Source organism: Trichosurus vulpecula, chromosome 3 (genome assembly GCF_011100635.1).
Source record: "Trichosurus vulpecula isolate mTriVul1 chromosome 3, mTriVul1.pri, whole genome shotgun sequence".
Taxonomy (NCBI): domain Eukaryota; kingdom Metazoa; phylum Chordata; class Mammalia; order Diprotodontia; family Phalangeridae; genus Trichosurus; species Trichosurus vulpecula.
The window spans coordinates 334,109,488-334,130,789 of record NC_050575.1 but is presented as its reverse complement, the minus strand read 5'-3'; the positions used below and the strand labels follow the sequence as shown (position 1 = coordinate 334,130,789).

The 21,302-nt window shown below is 39.6% G+C and overlaps 1 protein-coding gene and 1 pseudogene across 1 annotated transcript in view; both read right to left on the bottom strand.

Annotated features, from left to right (window-relative positions):
- Nucleotides 1-2,568: 2,568 nt before the first annotated feature.
- Nucleotides 2,569-8,988, bottom strand: LOC118844825 (annotated as a pseudogene).
- A 9,907-nt stretch (nt 8,989-18,895) lies between these two features.
- EFEMP1 (EGF containing fibulin extracellular matrix protein 1) overlaps nt 18,896-21,302 on the bottom strand; it is a 72,535-nt gene continuing 70,128 nt past the window's right edge. Inside the window, 1 exon segment of the mRNA XM_036749522.1 lies at nt 18,896-20,324. Within this exon segment, the coding sequence (XP_036605417.1) occupies nt 20,163-20,324 (162 nt within the window). The 3' untranslated portion in view covers nt 18,896-20,162.

Sequence of the window (21,302 nt, the reverse complement as noted above, 5' to 3'; positions counted from 1 at the left end):
TTGTGTAGTTTTATCGGTGTGGAAACTTTCTCCATTGATGCAGATGAGACCATTTATCTGAAATTTACAGTCTAATCCTCTTCTCTCCACTCGCATGGTCCACCCCACCCCCTTCCCTTGTTCAGGCCCTCGTCATTGGTCACTTGGACTATTCAAATAGCCTCTTAATTGGTCTCTCTGCTTCAAGTCTCTCCCAATATCAATCCATCCTCCACACAGCAGCCAAGTGATTTTCTTAAAATGAGGGTCAGACCATGTTACTCCCCACTAAAAAAATGAAAACAAATCTCCAATAGCTCTAATTTACCTCTAGGATCAAGTATCAACTTCTCTGGTATTTAAAGCCCTTCATAATTTGGTCCTAATGGTGCAATTCTCCTTTCCTGTTCAGCCTTATTATTACACATTACATTACTCCTCTTCACAGATGATATAGTCCTGGCCTTCTTATCATTCCTCATGCCGTGCCCTTCATCTCTTCTTTTTCATATATTTGTACCGATTGTCCCCTGTTCCTGGAAGTAGTCATCCTCACTGCTTCTTAGACTCGTCGCTCAAGGAATATCTTTGCACGAATCTTTTCCCGATTCTCCCTCTTCCCACCCCCAACACCTAGGTAGTAATAGTCTCCCTCTAAAATTACCTGGCATCTTTTTTTTTTAAACCTGCGTGTGTACATGTTGTTTTGCCCAGGTAGATTATAAGTTTCTTGAGGACAGGGACTGTTTCACTTTTGTCTTTATGTCTCCAGAGTCTAGTAGAGTGCCTGGAATGTATTAGGTACATAATAAATGCTTGTTGCTTGGTTGATTAACAACGGGTAGCATTTATATAATTCCACCTAGGTTTGCAAAGTGCTTTACAAATATTATTTCTCATTGGAGCCTCACAACCCTAGAGGTAGGTGATAGTATTATACCCATTTAACCAATGAGGAAACCAAGGCAAACAGAGGTGAAATGATTTGCCCAAGGTTACACAACTAGTCACTCCCTGAGGCCACATTTGAACTTAGATGTTTCTGATTCCGAGTCAAAGGCTTTGTCCACTGCACCACCTAACTACATTTCAGTTGATTTTGGCACATACGTAGTGGAGGACGGCCTTTAAGCTTTCATTTTTCTCTACCAAATCAAATGCCTTTTCATAATTGACAAATAATGACTAGAATTATTCTTCTTGTTCTCTGCAGCTCTCATTGCTAACAAGTTTTTTTTGACTATAACAAATTTCATGAAAGCTACCAACTAAGGCTATATATCTGTATCAGGGCAGGGAATATCTATATCAGGGGAGGGAATATCTATATCAGTGGAGGGAATGTCTATATCAGGGGAGGGAATATCTACGTGAATGAAATGATTGCTTCTTGAAGTATTGAAATACTCTAGGTGTAGATAACTGACATCAGGTCCCTTCTCGAGAGCAGATTCTAATACGGGGGTAGAGGCAAGGGTGTGCCGATAAATGTTAAACTAGCTCTCAAAAAAATGTTCACACAACTTACTTTTAAGTTTAATCTGCATTATTAAGATTTTTCTGCATCATTTTCTTAATTCTAGACAATCAACAGAGCAATAAAGCAAGCATTTCTGAGGTGTAAATGCTCCTGAAAATTTAACAATTGGCTCTCACAAGCTGATCTGAGCTGGCTCCAAAACAACCGTGGGTGGGGTAAGAGGGCACAAATAAAAGTGAGGAGAGGAAATGATGAAGTAAGCGTTAGATTGTCATTCCTTCCTGCCTCTTCTCTCCCTCCTCCCCAACTCCCCTTTGCCAGTTCCGTATTTAGGTTCTTCTCCAGGAAAGATGCTTTCTTTGCCTGCCTTTGAAGGAAATACATCAAATTTTCATTGGAAAAAATCAACGAGTGTCGTAATTTTTTTTCAGGTTTTCAAACTCAGGAAATTTCAGCCCATAAGCCTTTTTTATTTATTTGTTTGGTTTTAAGAAATGTGGAAACTGTAATACTTTTAAAAAATAGATAATACCATCTCGTACAGAAAATCTTATTCCACCCTCTCCAATCAGGTTGGTACAGCATTCAGATTTTTTTTTTCTTTTAATGCACGAGAGACATACAAACTGCTCAATAGATTTACTCAAACAAACTTGCCCAGGAAGAAAAAGGCACAGATTTAAGAAGATGCCAATGATTTTTCTGAATATAGCAACTGAAGTCTTGGCTTGGCACATGAAGAGACACTTAGGAATCAAAAGAGTCAAGAAAAAACAAACAACTGTGTCAACTCTTCAGTATTACCTGCCTTCATTAATATGGATTTTTAAGTTAAATTGTATAAACATATGATATCAAGTCTAAGGCCCAAGAAACTTCTCCCTTCCATATTCCCATTATGTACAAATCTTTGTACACACTGTTGATGTTCTTGTGTATTTACTATGTATGCTAAAAAAAAGCAAGCTAGGGTACCTGACTCCTTTCGAAGATTTGGCCCTGAGACATGGTAGTACACTAAGGTAGTCCAACATATCCTCTTGTTTTCTGTCAGAGAAGTAACTGGAAAGTGGGAGTGACCAGTGGCTGGTTGGGCACACTCGACCCAATCATACATAGTCATCCTCTACTGGCTCTCCATTGACATCACAATACTGGCTGAAAATGGTAACCATTCACTGAGAAACTCCTTGCTTCAGTTGAAGCAACTTTGAGATTTCCTCCTCTATTGTTGCCATACAGATGTTGGCAGATAGCTGCCCTTTCCTCTGAGTATCGTAGATGGTGATTCTTTCATCATCCTCAAAGTCATATTTTGAATAGCTATTAGGCTCTGCTGTCTATAGTGACCTAAGCCACAGGACTTCTATAATCATGGAATATAAGGCTCCATTCATAACACATTCTAGAAAATAATCTCTCTTCCCCAAGGGAACTTGGTATATTCAAGTCTCCTTCACTTTGTGTGGCTTCAAGAAAGAACTCATACTTAATGAATTCTTGATTTATGTTTGCTATTGTGTCCATTCAACTGCGAATGTGAACTTTGTTCTGCACATTGGAGGGTTACTAAAGTTGTGAGTGATACAGATTGTGATAGGAATGAGGGCACTGAATATCTCTATTCCAAAGTTAGAGTGTTGACCTGCTGCATTGGGCAAAAAGTATTTCTCTTTGGTGGCAGGTTTATGATTTGGTCTAGTACCTGATTTGTGTTCAGTTTCTGGCACTGAGCAGTCAAATTGGTTTGCAGTTGGTGTATTCTTGATCTTCAAGTGCTTCAGGACTTTATATCTTGTAGTATGAATGAACATCATCTTAGGACAATCTTTTAGTGTTATATCTGTGATTCCACAGTTGGTCATTGTGATTCCAACAAGATTTTTGAATTTCAGAACAAGAACTGTACGTGATCATCTTTGATAGTAGGCTAGCTGGTATTCGTGGACGTATCAACTGTACTTTTCCACTTCATTGGATGATATGACTTTGGCTTGGTAATCTCTGATTCAGATACCAGTGGTACATGAGAATGTTTGCTCCTGGCTCTCATTAGAGGTCTTTGAGGGTAGTCTTCATATACTACATTTCAAAACTCTCAGATTGGGAGCTTCCTCCTGTTATCCCCTGTGGCTCCATAGACATTCCCATTAGTCCTCTTGTCATTGACTGGGCTTGGAGACCTATCAGTTGGGAGAATACTAAAGGAAAATTCTGATCCTATGCCACTGGGACCTTTTACATGCTCTACTGGTCAAAGGCTGTTCATCATTAGAACATCTGCTAGTTCTGCTATGTGGTTTCTGAAACTTATTGCAGGAACACCTGGAGGAAACTGAATTTTCTCTTTCTATGATCCTTGAGCCTTCAGTCTTACAAGGAGAGGAGATACATGGCTAGGATGGGTCTAGTGCTGTGGTACTGGGCTCACCAAAATTTCCAATCACAACCCTTACAAAGTCGGGGCTTTGAGAAACAGCATTGCATAAGGGGGAATTGCCCACAGAACCCAGACTATTGTCACAACTGGGATAAACATCTTTGCTTTTCTTCTTTGGCATGTTGCTGGGTGCTTTCATTTTTGCTTTGTTCTGTTCAGTTGTAACCTGGCAGCCTTTCTCAAAGCTATTTTCCTTGATAGAGATGATTTCAAATTGCCCACTTGACAGAAGTTGTATCTCTTTTGAAATGGCATCTTGCCTTTTTCACTCATTGGAAGTTGCCTGTATTCTACTGGCTCTCTGATTTTGTCTTAGTCAGAGTAGTTCTGAGAATTAGTCTTAGCAATGCAGGTTCCAGGGACTCCCATACTCTCTTCCTCAACTTTACTGTCTGAATCAGGAAGGGCAATTGATGTCGCTTTTGCAGCATGCTGAAGACTGCTGGGTCCTGCTTGCTTTTCATCAACCTCTATGGGTTGGTGGGTTGATGGATTTCCCACAAATGCCATGGGAAAAATAGTCTGGCTGTGAACTGAGCATACATTTCTATTCTATCTTTGTGAGTCACTTCTTATATTTCATTCAATGCCTTAATGGCAATCTACTGATCTTTGACCTGTCTGTCCTGGCAGGTTTTGTTCTCCTCGTTCTGGTCATTGACCTTCTGGGAATTATTTATTGGGCACATTGGGGCTGATGGTTTTTTAAAAAAAATTTATTTATTTAATTTATTTAATATTTTTAGTTTTCAGCATTGATTTTCTTTTTTTTCTCTTCTTTTTTATTTTTTTTATTTAATATATTTAGTTTTCAGCATTGATTTTCACAAGAGTTTGAATTACAAATTTTCTCCCCATTTCTACTCTCCCCCCCACTCTAAGATGCCCTGTATTCTGGTTGCCCTGTTCCCCAGTCAGCCCTCCCTTCTGTCACCCCATTCCCCTCCCATCCCCTTTTTCCTTTCTTTCTTGTAGGGCAAGATAAATTTCTATGCCCCATTGCCTGTATATCTTATTTCCTAGTTGCATGCAAAAATTATTTTTTTTGAACATCTGCTTTTAAAACTTTGAATTCCAAATTCTCTCCCCTCTTCCCTCCCCACCCACCCTCCTTGAGAAGACAAGCAATTCAACATAGTCCACATGCATATCCTTATGTAAAACCCTTACACACTACTCATGTTGTGAAAGACTAACTATATTTTGCTCTTTCCTATCCTATCCCACTTTATTCAAATTTCTCCCTTGACCCTGTCCCTTTGCAAAAGTGTTTTTGATTGCCTCCTTCCCCTATCTGCCCTCCCTTCTATCATGCCCCCTTTTTCATCTCCTTCCTCCTTTTTTCCTGTGAGGTAAGATACCCAATTGAGTGTGTATGTTATTCTCTCCTCAGGTCAAATCCGATGAGAGCAAGATTCACTCATTCCCCCTCACCTGCCACCTATTCCCTTCCTACATAACTGCTTTTTCTTGTCACTTTTATGTGAGATAATTTCCCCCATTCTATCTCTCCCTTTCTCCATCTCTCAATATATTCCTCTCTCATCCCTTAATTTGATTTTATTTTTTTAAATATCATCCCTTCATATTCAACTTACCCTGTGCCCTCTGTCTATATGTACACACACACACACACACACACACACACACACACACACACACATATTCCCTTCAGCTACCCTAATACTGAGGTCTCATGAATTATACACATCATCTTTCCATGCACGCATGTAAACAAAACAGTTCAACTTTAGTAAGTCCCTTATGATTTCTCTTTCTTGTTTACCTTCTCATGCTTCTCTTGATTCTTGTGTTTGAAAGTCAAATTTTCTCTTCAGCTCTGGTCTTTTAACTGAGAAAGCTTGAAAGTCCTCTATTTTATTGAAAATCCATATTTTGCCTTGGAGCATGATACTCAGTTTTGCTGGGTAGGTGATTCTTGGTTTTAATCCTAGCTCCATTGACCTCTGGAATATCATATTCCAAGCCCTTCAATCCCTTAATGTAGAAGCTGCTAGATCTTGGGTTATCCTGATTGTGTTTCCACAATACTCAAATTGTTTCTTTCTGACTGCTTGCAGTATTTTATCCTTGATTTGGGAGCTCTGGAATTTGGCAACAATATTCCTAGGAGTTTTCTTTTTGGGATCTTTTTCAGGAGGTGATTGGTAGACTCTTTCAATTTCTTTTTTACCCTCTGCTCTAGAATATCAGGGCAGTTCTCCTTGATAATTTCTTGAAAGATGATATCTAGGCTCTTTTTTTGATCATGGCTTTCAGGTAGTCCAATAATTTTTAACTTATCTGTCCTGGATCTATTTTCCAGGTCAGTGGTTTTTCCAATGAGATATTTCACATTGTCTTCCATTTTTTTCATTCCTTTGGTTCTGTTTTATGATATCTTGATTTCTCATAAAGTCATTAGCTTCCCCTTGCTCCAATCTAATTTTTAAGGTAGTATTTTCTTCAGTGTTTTTTTGGAGCTCCTTTTCCATTTGGCTAATTCTGCCTTTCAAGGCATTCTTCTCCTCATTGGCTTTTTGGAGCTCTTTTGCCATTTGAGTTAGTCAATTTTCTAAGGTGTTATTTTCTTCAGTATTTTTTTGGGTCTCCTTTAGCAAGTCATTGACTTGTTTTTCATGATTTTCTCACATCACTCTCACTTCTCTTCCCAATTTTTCCTCTACTTCTCTAACTTGCTTTCCCAAATCCTTTTGAACTCTTCCATGGCCTGAGACCAATTCATGTTTTTCTTGGAGGCTTTTGATGTAGGCTCTTTGACTTTGTTGACTTCTTCTGGCTGTATGTTTTGGTCTTCTTTGTCACCAAAGAAAGATTCCAAAGTCTGAGTCTGAATCAGTCTGTTTTCTCTGCCTGGCCATGTTCCCAGCCAACTTACCTGACCCTTGAGTTTTTTGTTGGGGTATGACTGCTTGTAGAGTAGAGAGTACTTTGTCCCAAGTTTGAGGGGCTGTGCTGTTGTTTTCAGAGTTATTTCTACACAGCAAGCTCTGCCACACCAGTGTTCCTTCTCTCCCAAGAACTGCCCACCCAGACTGGACTCAGATCTAAGCTGGCTCTGCACTCCTGCTCTGATCCACCACTTAATTCCTCCCACCAGGTGGGTCTGGGGCCTGAAGCAACTGCAGTTGTAGCTGTGTAAGTATCCTGAGAGCTGCATCACCTCCGCTGCCTCCAGGGTAGTGGCTGAACCACGAACTCCTTTCACTTTGTCCCAGCAGCTTTTCCCACTAACCTTCTCTGTTGTCTTTGGTGTTTGTGGGTTGAGAAGTCTGGTAACTGCCACAGATCACTGACTCAGGGTGCTGGGGCATGTTCAGCCTGGCTCCTGGTCTGGTTGGTCCAGTTGCGGCTCATGCTGGGCTCTGCTCTGCTCCCAGCTCTGTGCGTGATAGACCTTACCCAGCGACCATCCAGGCTTTCCTGGGCTGGAGCCCTGCTTCCCTCTGTTATTTCGTGGGTTCTGCAGTTCTAGAATTTGTTCAAAGCCATTTTTATAGGTGTTTGGAGGGACCTGGGGGGGAGCTAATTCAAGTCCCTGCTTTCCAGACACCATCTTGGCTCTGCCCCCTGGGGCTGATGTTTTGATGTTTGTCATTTTCATTGTTGGAATTCTTGTTGCTCACAAGGGCTGATGAAATGCCAATCCCTGTACCTGCACTCAGACCAACATGTGCACAATCTTTGCATGGTTCTTGAAACATCTGGTCTAAAGAGATAAACTCTAAGACTGGCAACAAATTGACAAACTGATGGAAAGAATCAAGTTTTAGTGCATAATGTCTCACCAAGATAAGGTCAATAAACCCTATCCATCTTGAATGGTCTGTGATCCAGTTATTTGGGTTATGCAAATGAAGGCAATTATAAATGAGCAGGTGTTTGATACAGGAAAAAAAAAACAAACCTCATTGATGGCCTTGTCCTGTTATCTGTGAGGATGCCAGGGTTTTCTACATCAGCGAGGCCTTGCTTCACCAAATCAGCACCCATCATTTTGCGTCACGATAAAAACTCATCTACATATCCCAAGTGGAAGGTTTGAAACTGTGGGAACATCAATTCTGCCATCCTTGGTGTAGAAAAGATGCCATCTTTGGTTAGAGAAGGCTGCATTCTAACTTCATGTAACCTTCAAGCGGCAGTGATGATGAGGTAGCCAAGATTTACTTCGAGAATAGCTCCAAAACAATAGCGTGCAAATTTCAAAAACAAGCTGATTGCCAACTGTATCCAACTACATCTTGGATGAGACCTCTAAGGAAAGGAACTTGGAATCAACTCTAATTGTTCCAGGTTTCAAGCAGAAGTTGATCCTGTTACCAATGGTACACTTCAAAGAGTTTGTAGACCCTCTACCGTTCTTCATGACAAAAGTACATACACTGATGCAAAGGAAATGTTTAAAAGACTGGGGCTTGGTGAATCTCACCCACTTCAAATACAGGTGCCTAAGCATTGGGATACAAGGAATTTCAGGAACATTCACCCCTACTAGATGCCAGATTTGAATTTTGGCTCCTATGGGAATTTTCAGTTTGTTTTCAGAAGGGATGGGAAGAGCTCCATTATGATTATGAAACTTCCCCAAAATATAAACTTAAGGCTTATACATCCAGATGGCTTCCACCAACTCCAAATGTGAAATCTCCGTGCCCAGTAAGTTTGAGCAAGCTTGCAAGGCTTCTAGCACATCAGGAATGCTAAAGGCCTCATGGCCATGGACCATTGCCTCTCAAGGTGAATGACACAGAGCTGCTCAATGTCTGGCATCTTGTTGAGTGTTAGAAAACTGGAATCAGTAAAGCCAGTTGGCATGTATTCCCACAAGTGGCCTGCATGGGGATCTGTAATTTTCACTATTCTCAGATACAGTGTCATTGCCTCCTTCAGCTTCTGAGAGAGGCATTCTGTACATGATATCCTGCAGAGGGAGATACCTAAATATATGGCAGAGTACTTCATGCGAAAGCTGGTTCATGTAATGTTTTGTTTCATCTGATTTTGTCACCTCAGGGCCCTCCTTCCTTGGGAGACACACTTTCATAGTTTTCCTTCATGAGCTCATCCTTGTGGTGACTCCAGGAGAAAATGACTAATTGCAACTTGGTTACTTGAGTTCAAAATGGCAATCACCTAGAGGCCAAGGCTATGGCGGAGGCCCCCTGGAGGACTGTGGAGCTACAACAACAACAACAACAACAACAACAACAACAAGGGTTCTGCATGAGGTCTCTACACAGAGAGAAGGACTTCCAGAACAGGTGATGCGAATTAAACCTTGTCATACACATTTGTTACATGTGGATCTCACTACCATTATGGTACCTAAGTTTAAGCCTCCTCCTCCCATGGATGCTGTGTGTACTTGTGGGAAGGAGTAAACCAGGTTCTTAGGAGAACATTTTGTATTAACTGTCTTTATCATGTGATCTGAGAGTAGTAGTAGCTGCCCTCTGGGAACCCAGCCAGACAATTCGAACAGAACTTGGGAAATGCTGCTATTATTTCTTTTATCCTCCTCCTCCTCCTCCTCCTCCTCCTCCTCCTCCTCCTCCTCCTCCTCCTCCTTCATTATTTTTTTTTAAAAAGCTGAGACAATTTACTTTTGTCCAGTGTAGATTTCATTTTTGATTTCTTGAAATATAACTCTGAAAAAAGGCTTAAAAAGTCCATTGTGTTTTAAATGGAGCTACTAGACTAGCCTTTAAACCCAAATCATTCTGATTTTCATTAAATGGCCCAGACCAAGCCTCTGTGGCTCTTTGTTTAGATTCTGATGACTTAGAATGTGTATAAATAGCAATCGTTCTCTGTTAAGGCTAGAAACTCTAAGGGTCTTGATAGCTTTGGGATGGTAAATTGGGCCACCTTTTGTCTTACTTTTTACCTAGCCCTGGTTCTTTGAATGGGTGCAACCTCAGAGAAATTGAGACCTGGGAAAGACCTTAATTTAGAAAGGTCGAGGTCACCCACTGCATTCTGGGCCATCATCAATTGTCTTGACTTTTGTCTTGCTATTGGACTCTGATGACTCTGGAGGAGAGAGCAAGGCTGATGACTTTGCTGAGCTGTCTCACTCAAAATCAATTCATGAAATCACCCTCATTGGTCCTCTTCTAGAATGAAGGATGAACAACGACAACAGAGGAGATGTAGGCTCAGAAGAGGTGCAGCTGCCATGGCTAAACCCAGGCTGGAGCCTTGGGAGCCTTGGGCTTCCCTGGTTGTAATTTTTAGTATCATGGCAATGCATTTTAATGAATTTTCTTAAAGAACATAAGCCACAATAATGAAGGTTACTACTATTGGACCCTGGGGTAATAGTATGGAAATTTTATCATGCAAAGGTAGCTAGCTACTTTATCAAATCTCCGCAGCCTCCTTTACAGCTAAATAATGGACCAGACATTTTGTTTGTTTGTTTTACAGGGCTGAGATGCTATACATCTTATGAATTGGGAAAACTTACAAAAAGCCAATCTCCTCAAAACACATCTCCTTTTGTCCGCTTGAATCCTGACAGTTTTGATGCAGGCAGAAGTTGGACTCCCCCCAATTAGAGCCCAGCCTATGTTTATGCAGCTTTTTAAAAATGCTTTCAAAAATGGAAAGAATTCCCTGAGAACCATTAATCAAAGTTATGTCATGTCTAGCTACAGAACTGTAAGAATCAGGCTCTTGGTTGTCATGGGCTGCCCCAGTTTGGTGATCTTTATATTGGTTGACAACTCAGTTTTCAAGAAGGCATTAAAATCTGTTGCTGAGATTTTGGTGGAAATTTTTTCTAATTAGACTGGCAATATTTGGCATATACTTCTCCAGGCGGAATAAGATAAACAAAAAACTATCTCATTTGATTATTGTACCTGGTAAATTTTACCTTTTCTTGTTCTAGATAAGGCCTTATGGCAATTTGTTTTCACTTCATGCTCATAACTGAATCAGTCAGTATTTGTGGAATTCTTAAAGCCACATATCTTCTATATTGACTTTTATATTTGGAACTGTGACAGGTATTTTTTTGGGGATACAATTCTAACTGGCATTCCAGAACAGGGAAATGTGACATATGGGACATATATTAGGATGTAACTTTTAAAGATTTCTTTTCCTTTCCTTTTTTTTGCTCTGGTTGTTTCTAAAACTCAAATGTTTAGACAATCACTTAGATACTTAGGCCTAAATATCTTCCAGCTAAAGCAATCACTCTTTTTTTTAAATAAACAAGTATTTACTTTCTATCTCTCCTAACTACTCCCCATTTAAAATAAAAAAAGAAAAAGAAAACCCTTGTAGCAAATATGTTCCTATGTTATCCATTTCCAAAAATGTCCATCTCATTCTCCATCCTGTCCATCAGGAGGTGAGTAGCACAGTTCATTATCAGCCCTATGGAATCATGGTTGGTCACTGCATGGTTTAGAATTCTTAAGTCTTTCAAAGGTGTTTGTATTTAAATGCTTTTTTATAGTATAGATTGTTCTCTTCTTCTTGCTCACTTCACTCTGCATCAGTTCATAAATCTTCCCAGGTTTTGATGAATCCACTCCTTTCATCTTTTCTTATGGCATAATAGAATTCTATTACATTCACATGCCATAATTTGTTCAACCATTCCCTAACTGAGAGGGATCCTGCTAGTTTCCCAGTCTGCACCACCACAAAAAGAGCTAAAGAAGTTGTTTTTAGCCTCTGGGCCTCAGACCTCTGCAGCATCAGAGAGTTTGTTGTCAAAGGTCTGAAAATCCATATATGCACCAAGCGTTGGCATTTTGTGGGTGGAATAAATATATCTCATATGGCTTACTTTTAAAAAATGTGCATCGATGATATTGGAGCTAATAAATATGAATTCATTTAAAAACATTACTAAATTCTTAGTAGTTTTTTTGTTACGTATTTTCTCAATCAGTGGATGCTAATAGTATAACTTTTATCTTGCGTGGCTCTATAGAATTTTTTGATGTTAAAAAGGGATCTTAATACTCAGAAAGGTTAGGAACCACTGATCTAAAATTATGCTGTTGTACTTGACAGCAAATTCCAAAGTAGATGCCGCAATGAAATTGGTTCTGAGGGCTTTTTCTATGAAATTCATCCTAAAATGCTCCCTATTCTTATATCTAGAGATATGTCATATGGAGTTTTCCTACCTGGAGATATCTCAGTTCTTATATCTGGAGATAACAGAACTCAGCTCTGAAATCACACTACAGTCGTCAACAGTCACAAAGGCCTCGGGGAAGCCATGCAGCCATGCTCTAAGAAGCCTCAGGTTTATTTAGGTGGGTGTCCTAATGTTTAGCATGTGCTAGACAGGACCATCTGTGGGAAATTCCACTTGGAGTCACAGGGAAGTCATTTTACTTAGAGTATAAATTACAAGTACCAGCAGACTATTATTGCCGCCGAGTGAAGTTGGTCAATGGATCTTTGCATAGGTAAAACATAGAAGATGGCAGTTTCTGTGAAGTAGCAGAGGTTGGGTTGATGTGAGGAAATCATTTTGTAAGCCATAATGTCCTATAGAAATATGATGTATTTTTAATTTTTAGCTCTTTCCAAAAGCTCCCTTCTATCTACATTGTCTTTTCATTATTATTCAGTTACTTCTTTAAGTAATAGAAGACTATCCTTTTTGAGGTAGGGATGAATCACTGGGAAGGGCCTCCCATGGGGATGCTTTATCTTATTGGATACACAGAAATACAGGAATACACAGAAATACGGGAACTAACTTTCTGCTTATCCTTGACTTTGAAAGAGGGGGAGGATGATAAAAGGAAGAAATATGAAACAAAAGAATTGGGCTTCAAAATAAAATGGGAAATCACCGTCTGCCCTTTACTCCCATCGACTACTCTTCTTACCTGGGGGAAAGAATAGCTATCCTCATTGTCCAGTCCTCTGTCCACCAGTGTGGAGTAATGGATAGAGGGCCCACCTTGAGGCACGAAGAGATGAGCTCAAGTCTTAACTCTGATGAATATTAGTTGTGATAACATGGGTAATATACTCAAATTCTCAGACAACTCTCTTAAGTCTAAGATACAGATGAGTAGTTCATCAGTATTGGTGGAGGGAATTTCTACGCTGAGAGTTACCCAACCTGATGATCATTTGTTTGTTGTTTGTCCATTGTTCTCAAAGAGGACCAAGACAACAAGAAGGTGATGTCATGACTTGCAATTGAATTGGATTTAAGTGAGGGAGGGCTGTGTAAAGTCACCAGCCTCACTTTCTCCTCCAGAGCCATCTGTGTCCAGTGGCAAGACATAGATCAGAATGACCAGAGATGGCCCTGGATGCAATGGGAGACCTTGGCCTTTTTAAGCTAAGTTCTTTCCCAGGTCTTAGTTTGTCTGAGGCAATGCCCATTTGGTGATTAAATCTAGGTAAGAAATGAGGCAAAGAATGGCCTATTTCACCTAGTGAAAACACACACACACACACACACACACACACACAACACAACACAACACAAACCATAATCAATCTGGGAGGGGAGGGGAAGACCCTCAGGGTTTCTGGCCAAAACAGAGACAATTGCTATTTACACTCACTCAGAACCATCAGAACCATCCTTCTTTCCTTCCCTCCTTCCCTTTTTCACTCCTTCTCTCCCTCCCTCCACTCCCTCTGTCCACATGAGGAATCATGACCTTACCTGCTGCTACTCTGCCCAAAGGAATATAAATTTTGATCACTGAAACCACACAAGATATCTGGGGGGTTTACAGGCTAGATTTCTTTTTTAAGGACTCTGCCTTAAGCCAAAATCAATCTGGCTCTCATTGATTGGCCAACAATAGGTCCTAGAGTAAGCCTCACTTGGCACTCTGATGAAATCCCAGGTCCAGACCTCTTTCTCCCAAAACAAAAAGATTCAGCTCTATCACATATATTAGAATAACGAGGCTGGTTTTGGGAACAAGAGTACGTGCAGGCTTGTAGTGCTGATTTCTCTGGAGTCTCTGTTCACTTGTTACTGTCTGATCAACAAATCTTAGTCGGAAATAAAGGCAAAAAGACTTCTGGGGGCAACCAATTCAGACACACTCAACTAATTGCACCCAGTCCATGAAGAGAGACTAATAGGAATGTGGCTCAAAGACCAAGCTAACTATGACAAGAAGAGATAATAACAGCTAGCATTTATATAACACTTTAAAGCTTGCAAAGCACTTCACAAATATCTCATTTTATTCTCACAACAACCCTGCGAGGGAGGTGCTATTACTATACTTATTTTATAAGTGAAGAAACTGAGGCACAGACAGGTTCAATGACTTGCCCAAGGTCACATAGTTATTGTCTGAAGCTGGGTTTGAACTTGTGTCTTCTGGACTCCAAGTCCAACACTCAACCACTGTGCCACTCAGCTGCTTGCATTTCCCAGATTTTGAGTATAAGCCAAGGGTCAGCAACTTTTCTAGACATTTTTCCCCTTATACTTTTCTAGTGTCATCAGTGGGACTAACTAAAGACCTGTCTTTGGGTCATGCCAGTGCAAGGGCCCCTCCATCTTGACTTTCAGCATCTGCCTGGTCTAGAACATTCTCCCTATTCCTCTACATCTATCCAAAGCTTACCTGTCCTTCAAGGCCCTGCTCAGGTCCCTCTTCCATGAATCTTTTTCCTGTTACTTCCCATTTCTGAAATCATCTCATTTAGTGTATATACCATCCATTTGACAATTAACCTTCCATTTTTTCCCCTTATGTAACATCCCCACATTTAGGATGAGCAGAAACCAGGTATGTTTTATAAGGTCAAGATTAGGTAAGTTTGGCTGATAGGGCACCTCAGTCTTTTGCTGCAGAGGTGAGAAATCAACTGAGTTTAAAGGAAGTGTTATGGCTCCCTTATATGCTGACCTTTACCGATTACAATGTGGTTTCCTCACAACAAGCCTGTGAAGCAGAAAGTCAAAGTATTTTTTTTTATCCCTATTTTATGCAGAAGAGTAAACTAAGGCTCAGGGAAATTAAAACTGAACCTGGGGTTCAATCGAACAGAAACTGGATATTTTATAAGACAGGGAAGTGTGATTTAAGAGAATTTTAAATTGCTTGACTAGGGTTAGTATGTGTTGTGTCCCCTTGTTAAATGACAATGCTTTGATATGGAAGAGTGTTTTCTTAGGAAAGGCTAAAATTGAGTTGCTGCATTCATATCTTTTAAAATTCTTTTAAATCACACCTGTCTTATAAAATAAGCCTGTCTTCTGCTAACAAACATCTTACCTAGACATCTTTATTGACCAAATAGGAGAAGTTCATTTATTTTTTGCCCCAGTTTTGTTCAGCGGACCTGATATCTCGGTCTACTGGCCAGATGAAACAATTTTGATTTTTGGTACCAGATGGATCATGGCTTCTTAGGTTTGTGTTCTACAGGTGTTCTCCCAGCTGGGAAGTATGGAACCTTGCCATAGTTTCGAGATGATGACTTGGTATAGAAATGTGAGAGCATTAAAACTAATTCTACATGTTAACAGTGGGCTTTGTCCCCGGTGGGCTCCATATGCATAACATATGACCAGTCCAGCAGCTGTTCTATATTTCAACAGGATAGTTATAAAGTTAGAGACATGCATGGCTATTCAAAACATAAGCAGTTGCTTGGAGTCATGGAAACAAGGTTCAACAATAAACTTGATTTGTGAAGTTTGCAGAGGAAATAATCTCATCGTCCTATGTTCAGGTGGTCTTGAGGTATTGAACGAACTTTCTTTCTCTTTCCATATATTTTCAGTTTGCTGAAGCAGTTACCCCCTAGAGGCAGTGGTAGAAGAGAAGCTAGCACCATCGCTTATTTTTTTTTCTTTTTCTACAGTTTTCATTTAACACATTGTGAAGGAAGCGACAGATATGTTGGGATTCTGCAATGCATTACTACCCTATTCCTGGCTTCTCAGTCAAAGGATCTGTGCAGTGGCAACTTCCAAGGTCACATCACATACTTTAAGGCCCTTTCTAGTATCAGTGGACAGTGTGTGTGTGTGTGTGTGTGTGTGTGTGTGTGTGTGTGTATAATACATACATATACATACACAAGACAATAATATGAGATGAAGTGCTAATACAAAAATGGATATTTTCATATATATTCTCATAATTCAAATCATGACTTTTTTTTTTCCTGGAATCAACTATAAGATTACCATTATCTCCATTTATAGGTGGGATAAATCAAGGTCCAGAGAAAATCTTGGCAAAAGTCATGGAAATGATGGTACCACAAGGGCTAGTATTCTTTCTATACTTTCCAACATCATCAAGCATCAGGTAGAATGTGACTCACACTGAACTTATGGCCAAATGAATTGGAGTTCTATTTAAATTATTTCAATTATACAATTTAGCCATGTTGGTTTCATGTGTATGTGTGTATAATTCTTTTATGGCTGATGCATCCAATAATCACAATAGGAATCACTCTTCTCTTCTGTGGCTTGGCTCCGTGCATATTTATCCCTCATGTTGACTGCAGTGAAAAGAACTATTTAACCTAAAAGAAATAGTTATTCAAAGTAAAGGCTGCTTTTGAGGCATGAAGGCACCATATTGAGAGAACACGGCATCCATCATTGTCCAAGTGCCTTTAGAACAATCAATTTAATCACTTTACTTTCTTTCAGGTAATAATAATGAAATAGTCACCCCACCTCACCCTAGCCTACTTTTTCCCTTCAACAAACTATGGTTGCCATCGCTGATTTTTCAGCGACAACTACCTGAGTAAGTCAGGGGCTATCCAGGCCAATTTGCAGTACATTCTACTGGTACAGAAAAAAGTGGTGTAAAAACTGGGGCTTAACCATGATAGCATCCCTGGGAGGAGGCCTTAGAAATAGATAAGATCTGATTATCTTTTGAAACTTATATACCAAAAGATCTTGGGAACTCATAGGCAAGGTCATAACATAATCACATAATACTGGTGGTGAGCCATTTGGCCTCATTAATTAGGACTATTTTATACAGAATACAGACAAATCCTGTATTTGCTCAGTCCTTATTGTAGTGGGCTCACCTTGGTCCCTAAATCCTAACCAACCCTAATAATCTTGAAAGCAATAACAATATATAGTCAAAGAGAACCATGACTCACAACAGACTCCCTCAAGCATCTGGTGGACTGGAAGGGACTTGTGAGGTGAAGTAAGACAAGGCATAGCACAGGGGGAATAAGGAATGGAGGCAAAAGGACCATGGATATTATAGCCATAGGAGGACTAGAGAAACCACTGAGGAGGGGTCTAGGGAGAAGGGGAAATGGGGAAATTTAGGGTCCAGGGGAATTATAGAGGAGACATGAGCCTACAGGAGGGAGAGAAGAAAACTTCCCTTCTCTGCCTCTCAGTTTCTTCATGTATAAAATGAATGTATTGTAGATAAGAGGCATCAAGCACACAGCCTGTGGGCTGCATGTGGTTCACAACACCATTTAGTGTGGCCTGAACTAGAAGAAAATGTAACTGGGAAGTATTTAACAAATAATATACAATATAACATAGATAATATTACATTTTGAAACTGTCAATATGTGGCTTGTAGGGATCCTTATTTATGGTTGTCCCTTTTTGTATTTGAGTTTGACACGGCAGTAGATGACTTGCAAAGTCCTTTGCATCTGTAATATTCTGTCCTATGAAGGGTTATGGCCCTGAGAAGAGGAAGAGAGGACAATGTGTATATCTCAGGGTTGCAAAAGGTCTTCTAACTCTATCCTATCAAGTCACAGACTTTAGTTCTGCTTTTGACTCCATCTTGCGACTCATTTCTCTGGCTAATTCGGTTCCCTTTGTATTCAGTTATGGGTCTAGTCCAAATTCGGTCTTGTGAGGAACATTTATTCAGTTGTGGGAATTAGGAGAAAACCTTATTGCATTTTTTGAATTTAGCTCTGTATGGCTGGGAAACTGAACCACCTCTTCCTGCTGTTTAGAGACCCTTAACCAAGGACCTAAGTTATGCTGACGAGAAACTCAGTCAGCCCCAAACAGTGATGCAAGGAGTTTTCTCACAATTGTCTACCTCAAGCAACCCATGTGTCTTATCTGAAAACTGGCTCTGTACTGAACAATTAGGTGTTATTTCCATATTCCTTTGTTCACAGACAGTTGGGGGGAAGTAGGACACCTCTTTTTCTGAATTCACGGGATTACACCTGTTCACTTTCCCCCTCCCAACTTGGAAAGTCCCTGATCTTTCATCCAACTAGAAATCAGATTACCTAATATTGTATTGTTTCCTTTTAATCAATTGGCCCCATTCGAGTAATTATTTTTACTGTATAAAAATCTGTCTCCCCCTCTATTCGGGATCTAGCCTTAAACTGAGGAAGTGATCTGGTTCCAATTTGTTAGGCAATTAGCATGCATTGCTTAATAAATTGATATGTTTGGAAGATCGAATCTTTGTTTCCTTAGTCACTCCATCTTTCACTTGCCACACTTTCTAGAAGGAAAGGTAGTATCTGGGCTCACAACGATGATGATATGCACAACAAACAGCAGTCATGGCTGTGGTACCACTATAAAAAATAATCATGTCTTGGGTGAAGAAGTTATAAGAGATAAACCAACCTTTTGTCAATAGCTATTGCTCAATCAGAGAATTTCCTTGTTCAACCCTGCAGTAACTAACCTCGGTTTTGACTTTTGACTATAAAGTCCTTCCACTTCTTGCCAAAACCTTTGTATTTGGTTCACAGGTAAAACTATAAACTTTGCATTGACTGGTACAATATTGTTTTTCTTTTGTTTTGTTTTCTGTATATCAAGACCTCATTCCTCAGAAGGGTTACTCTTCCTTGAGCAAATCCTATTAATTGATCTTAACTACCAGAATGTGCTACCCCACCTCCCATAAGGGGCACAGATTTGGAATAATCTTCTGATTTTTTTTCCAGAAACCAAAATCATACAGGCTGTCAGAATCTCACACAGGCCAGAGACTAGATGGTCCACTATAAGAATTACATTTATTTTTATAAAAAATATATTTGTACATCAAAGTAAAAACTGTTACATTTGAGACAAAGAAGAGGACACTAAAGCATTTTCACAGATATAAATGGAAAGGCAATTTGATATTGTTCACTTGAATGTCACTTCCCAGCCCCTCTCTAACGTGGACATAAGGAATAAAATCTCAAGTCTTATACATAAGACCACCCCTGCTTTTTTTTCTTTTTGTGCACATGTCGTGTACTAATTAAAAGCTATGTTTATAAGGCAGCAAACTTTAGGAATTTAAATTCTATTCAGAAAGCCAAACCCCTCCAGCAAAAGAATTCTGAAAAAATCGTATTTTTAGCTTCATTTTGTTTCATGTCGCTTGGGACTCTATTCAGATCAGTGACAACAGGTGTCCCATGGGGCTAGAAACAGTCATGATTTTCTTATACAGACAAAGAACACTGAAAATATTTTTCAACACCATAATTTTCTATTAAAAGTTTCATGCACCATTGGACAAAATTTACAGTGCCTGGCACATAGTAGGTGCTTAGTAAATGTTTATTGAATGTATTGAATGAAAGAATGAATAATCACAGTCCATAATTTTTTAAAAAGAAAATTAGGATGGCCCTTGGAAATAAACATCATTGTATTGTAATCAGAGCTTCAATACAATCTTTCCTCTGCCATGTAATAAATAACCACCTCTAAGCCAGATGTAAAAAACAACACAAATATAAGATAGGTCCTCATTTTCTAAAGAAATAGATTTTTATTGACCTTTTCTCTTTCTTACAAGGCAGTTAAAAAAAGAAATACATTTAACCTATTAGATAAATTTTTACTTGTATGTTACTTAATATTAAATTTTTGTTTCCTTTATGTGATTGTCAGTAGAGGCATATTTAAATTTTTTTAAACTATTATAAGTATCATGTATTATCGTTTGCTTTGTCCTATTGTGATAGGAAAAAAACCAAACCAACTCTAAAATTTCACAGGATAGTGTATGCATAGACCTCTTGAACTAGACCTGCTTACTGGATTAATGTTTAATTCAGATACAGTAATAAAGGCAAACTTTGAATCTTGACAGTATGTGACAATGCCCATTTATAAACACGGTGCTAAGTTTTTTGAATTATAGGTGAGTGTACAGATTACAGATGCAGGCTTACTAGATATGTCTATAAATAAAATATTAAGTGCTTTAAGATAACAATATTCTTTGGCTGATTTAAGTGCCTATGGTGGTTTCTGATGAATGACTAAAATGAATATGGCCCTACTATTATTGTTAGTCTTAACAATGAGCTGGTCCGGAAGGTTCCTATGCTGTTGACTGTCAACATCTCGAGATCTACAATATATTCTCTTGGTCCGGATAGTGACTTCACTAGCACGAGCATTGCACTTATGGCACTTGTTTGCTGAAATTAGAAAAAAAAAAAGGAGAGTAAGAAGACAAGTTCCTCTCAGGCTGCTACTTTTCTCACTAACAACTATAGCCCTTTTAAGGGCTGTGGGAAAATCTTCAGGGAAGGCATCATCTCACTACCCCACCCTTTTCCAATGCAACCTGACTCTTTGTTAAGTTCACTTTGTTCCTTGTTCACCTCCAACCATTATTACCTTCTTATACGTACCCAATTTCTGCCTTCCTGACAATACCTTGTCTTCTAGGTTTCCATCCATGCCTATAGTTTTCCTTTTAATTAAACCCAACTTTAGATAAAGACCACTCAGATGAGAAGTGGATCATTTTTAAAATAAGTGGAAAAAGTCAAGGTGGTATTATTATCTCAATGGGATGTTGTGATTCGTTCTTCATTGTCAACAAACACCTTGCATTTTGTGAGTCACATATTAGTTGTGTGACCCTGGGAAAGCCACTTAGCCCTGTTTGCCTCAGTTTCTGCATCTGTAAAATGAGCTGGTGTGATGCCAATCAGTGATTAAAGAGCTTTCCCCACCCATTCAATATGCCTCAAGTGGAGCCAGTTAAGGGAGGCTTGATTAGAGGCAGGCCTACAGCCTTGTGATGCCAATCAGTGATTAAAAACTCCTTTTCCCCCATTCAATAGGCCTCAGGTGGGGCTAGTTAAGGAAAGATTGATTAGAGGTTTGTTTGTAGGCAGGCCTACACCCTTTTACTCACTAGGCACTAAGCCCCAGGCCTACACCCTGTTGTTGATTGGGCATGAAGCCCTTGGGCCCTAAAAAGAGTACATATACCCAGAAGGTAGCCATTGTAAGGTCAGAATTCAGAATTCAGATTTGAGCCCAAGGAGGAGAAATAAGAATGACAGAGCTGCAGAGAGAGTGTAGAGTGGACAGTGGAAATCAGGGAGCTGCAGAGACCAGAGAACTGAGGGGGGAGAGAATGCAGGCAAACAGTTAGGATTTGT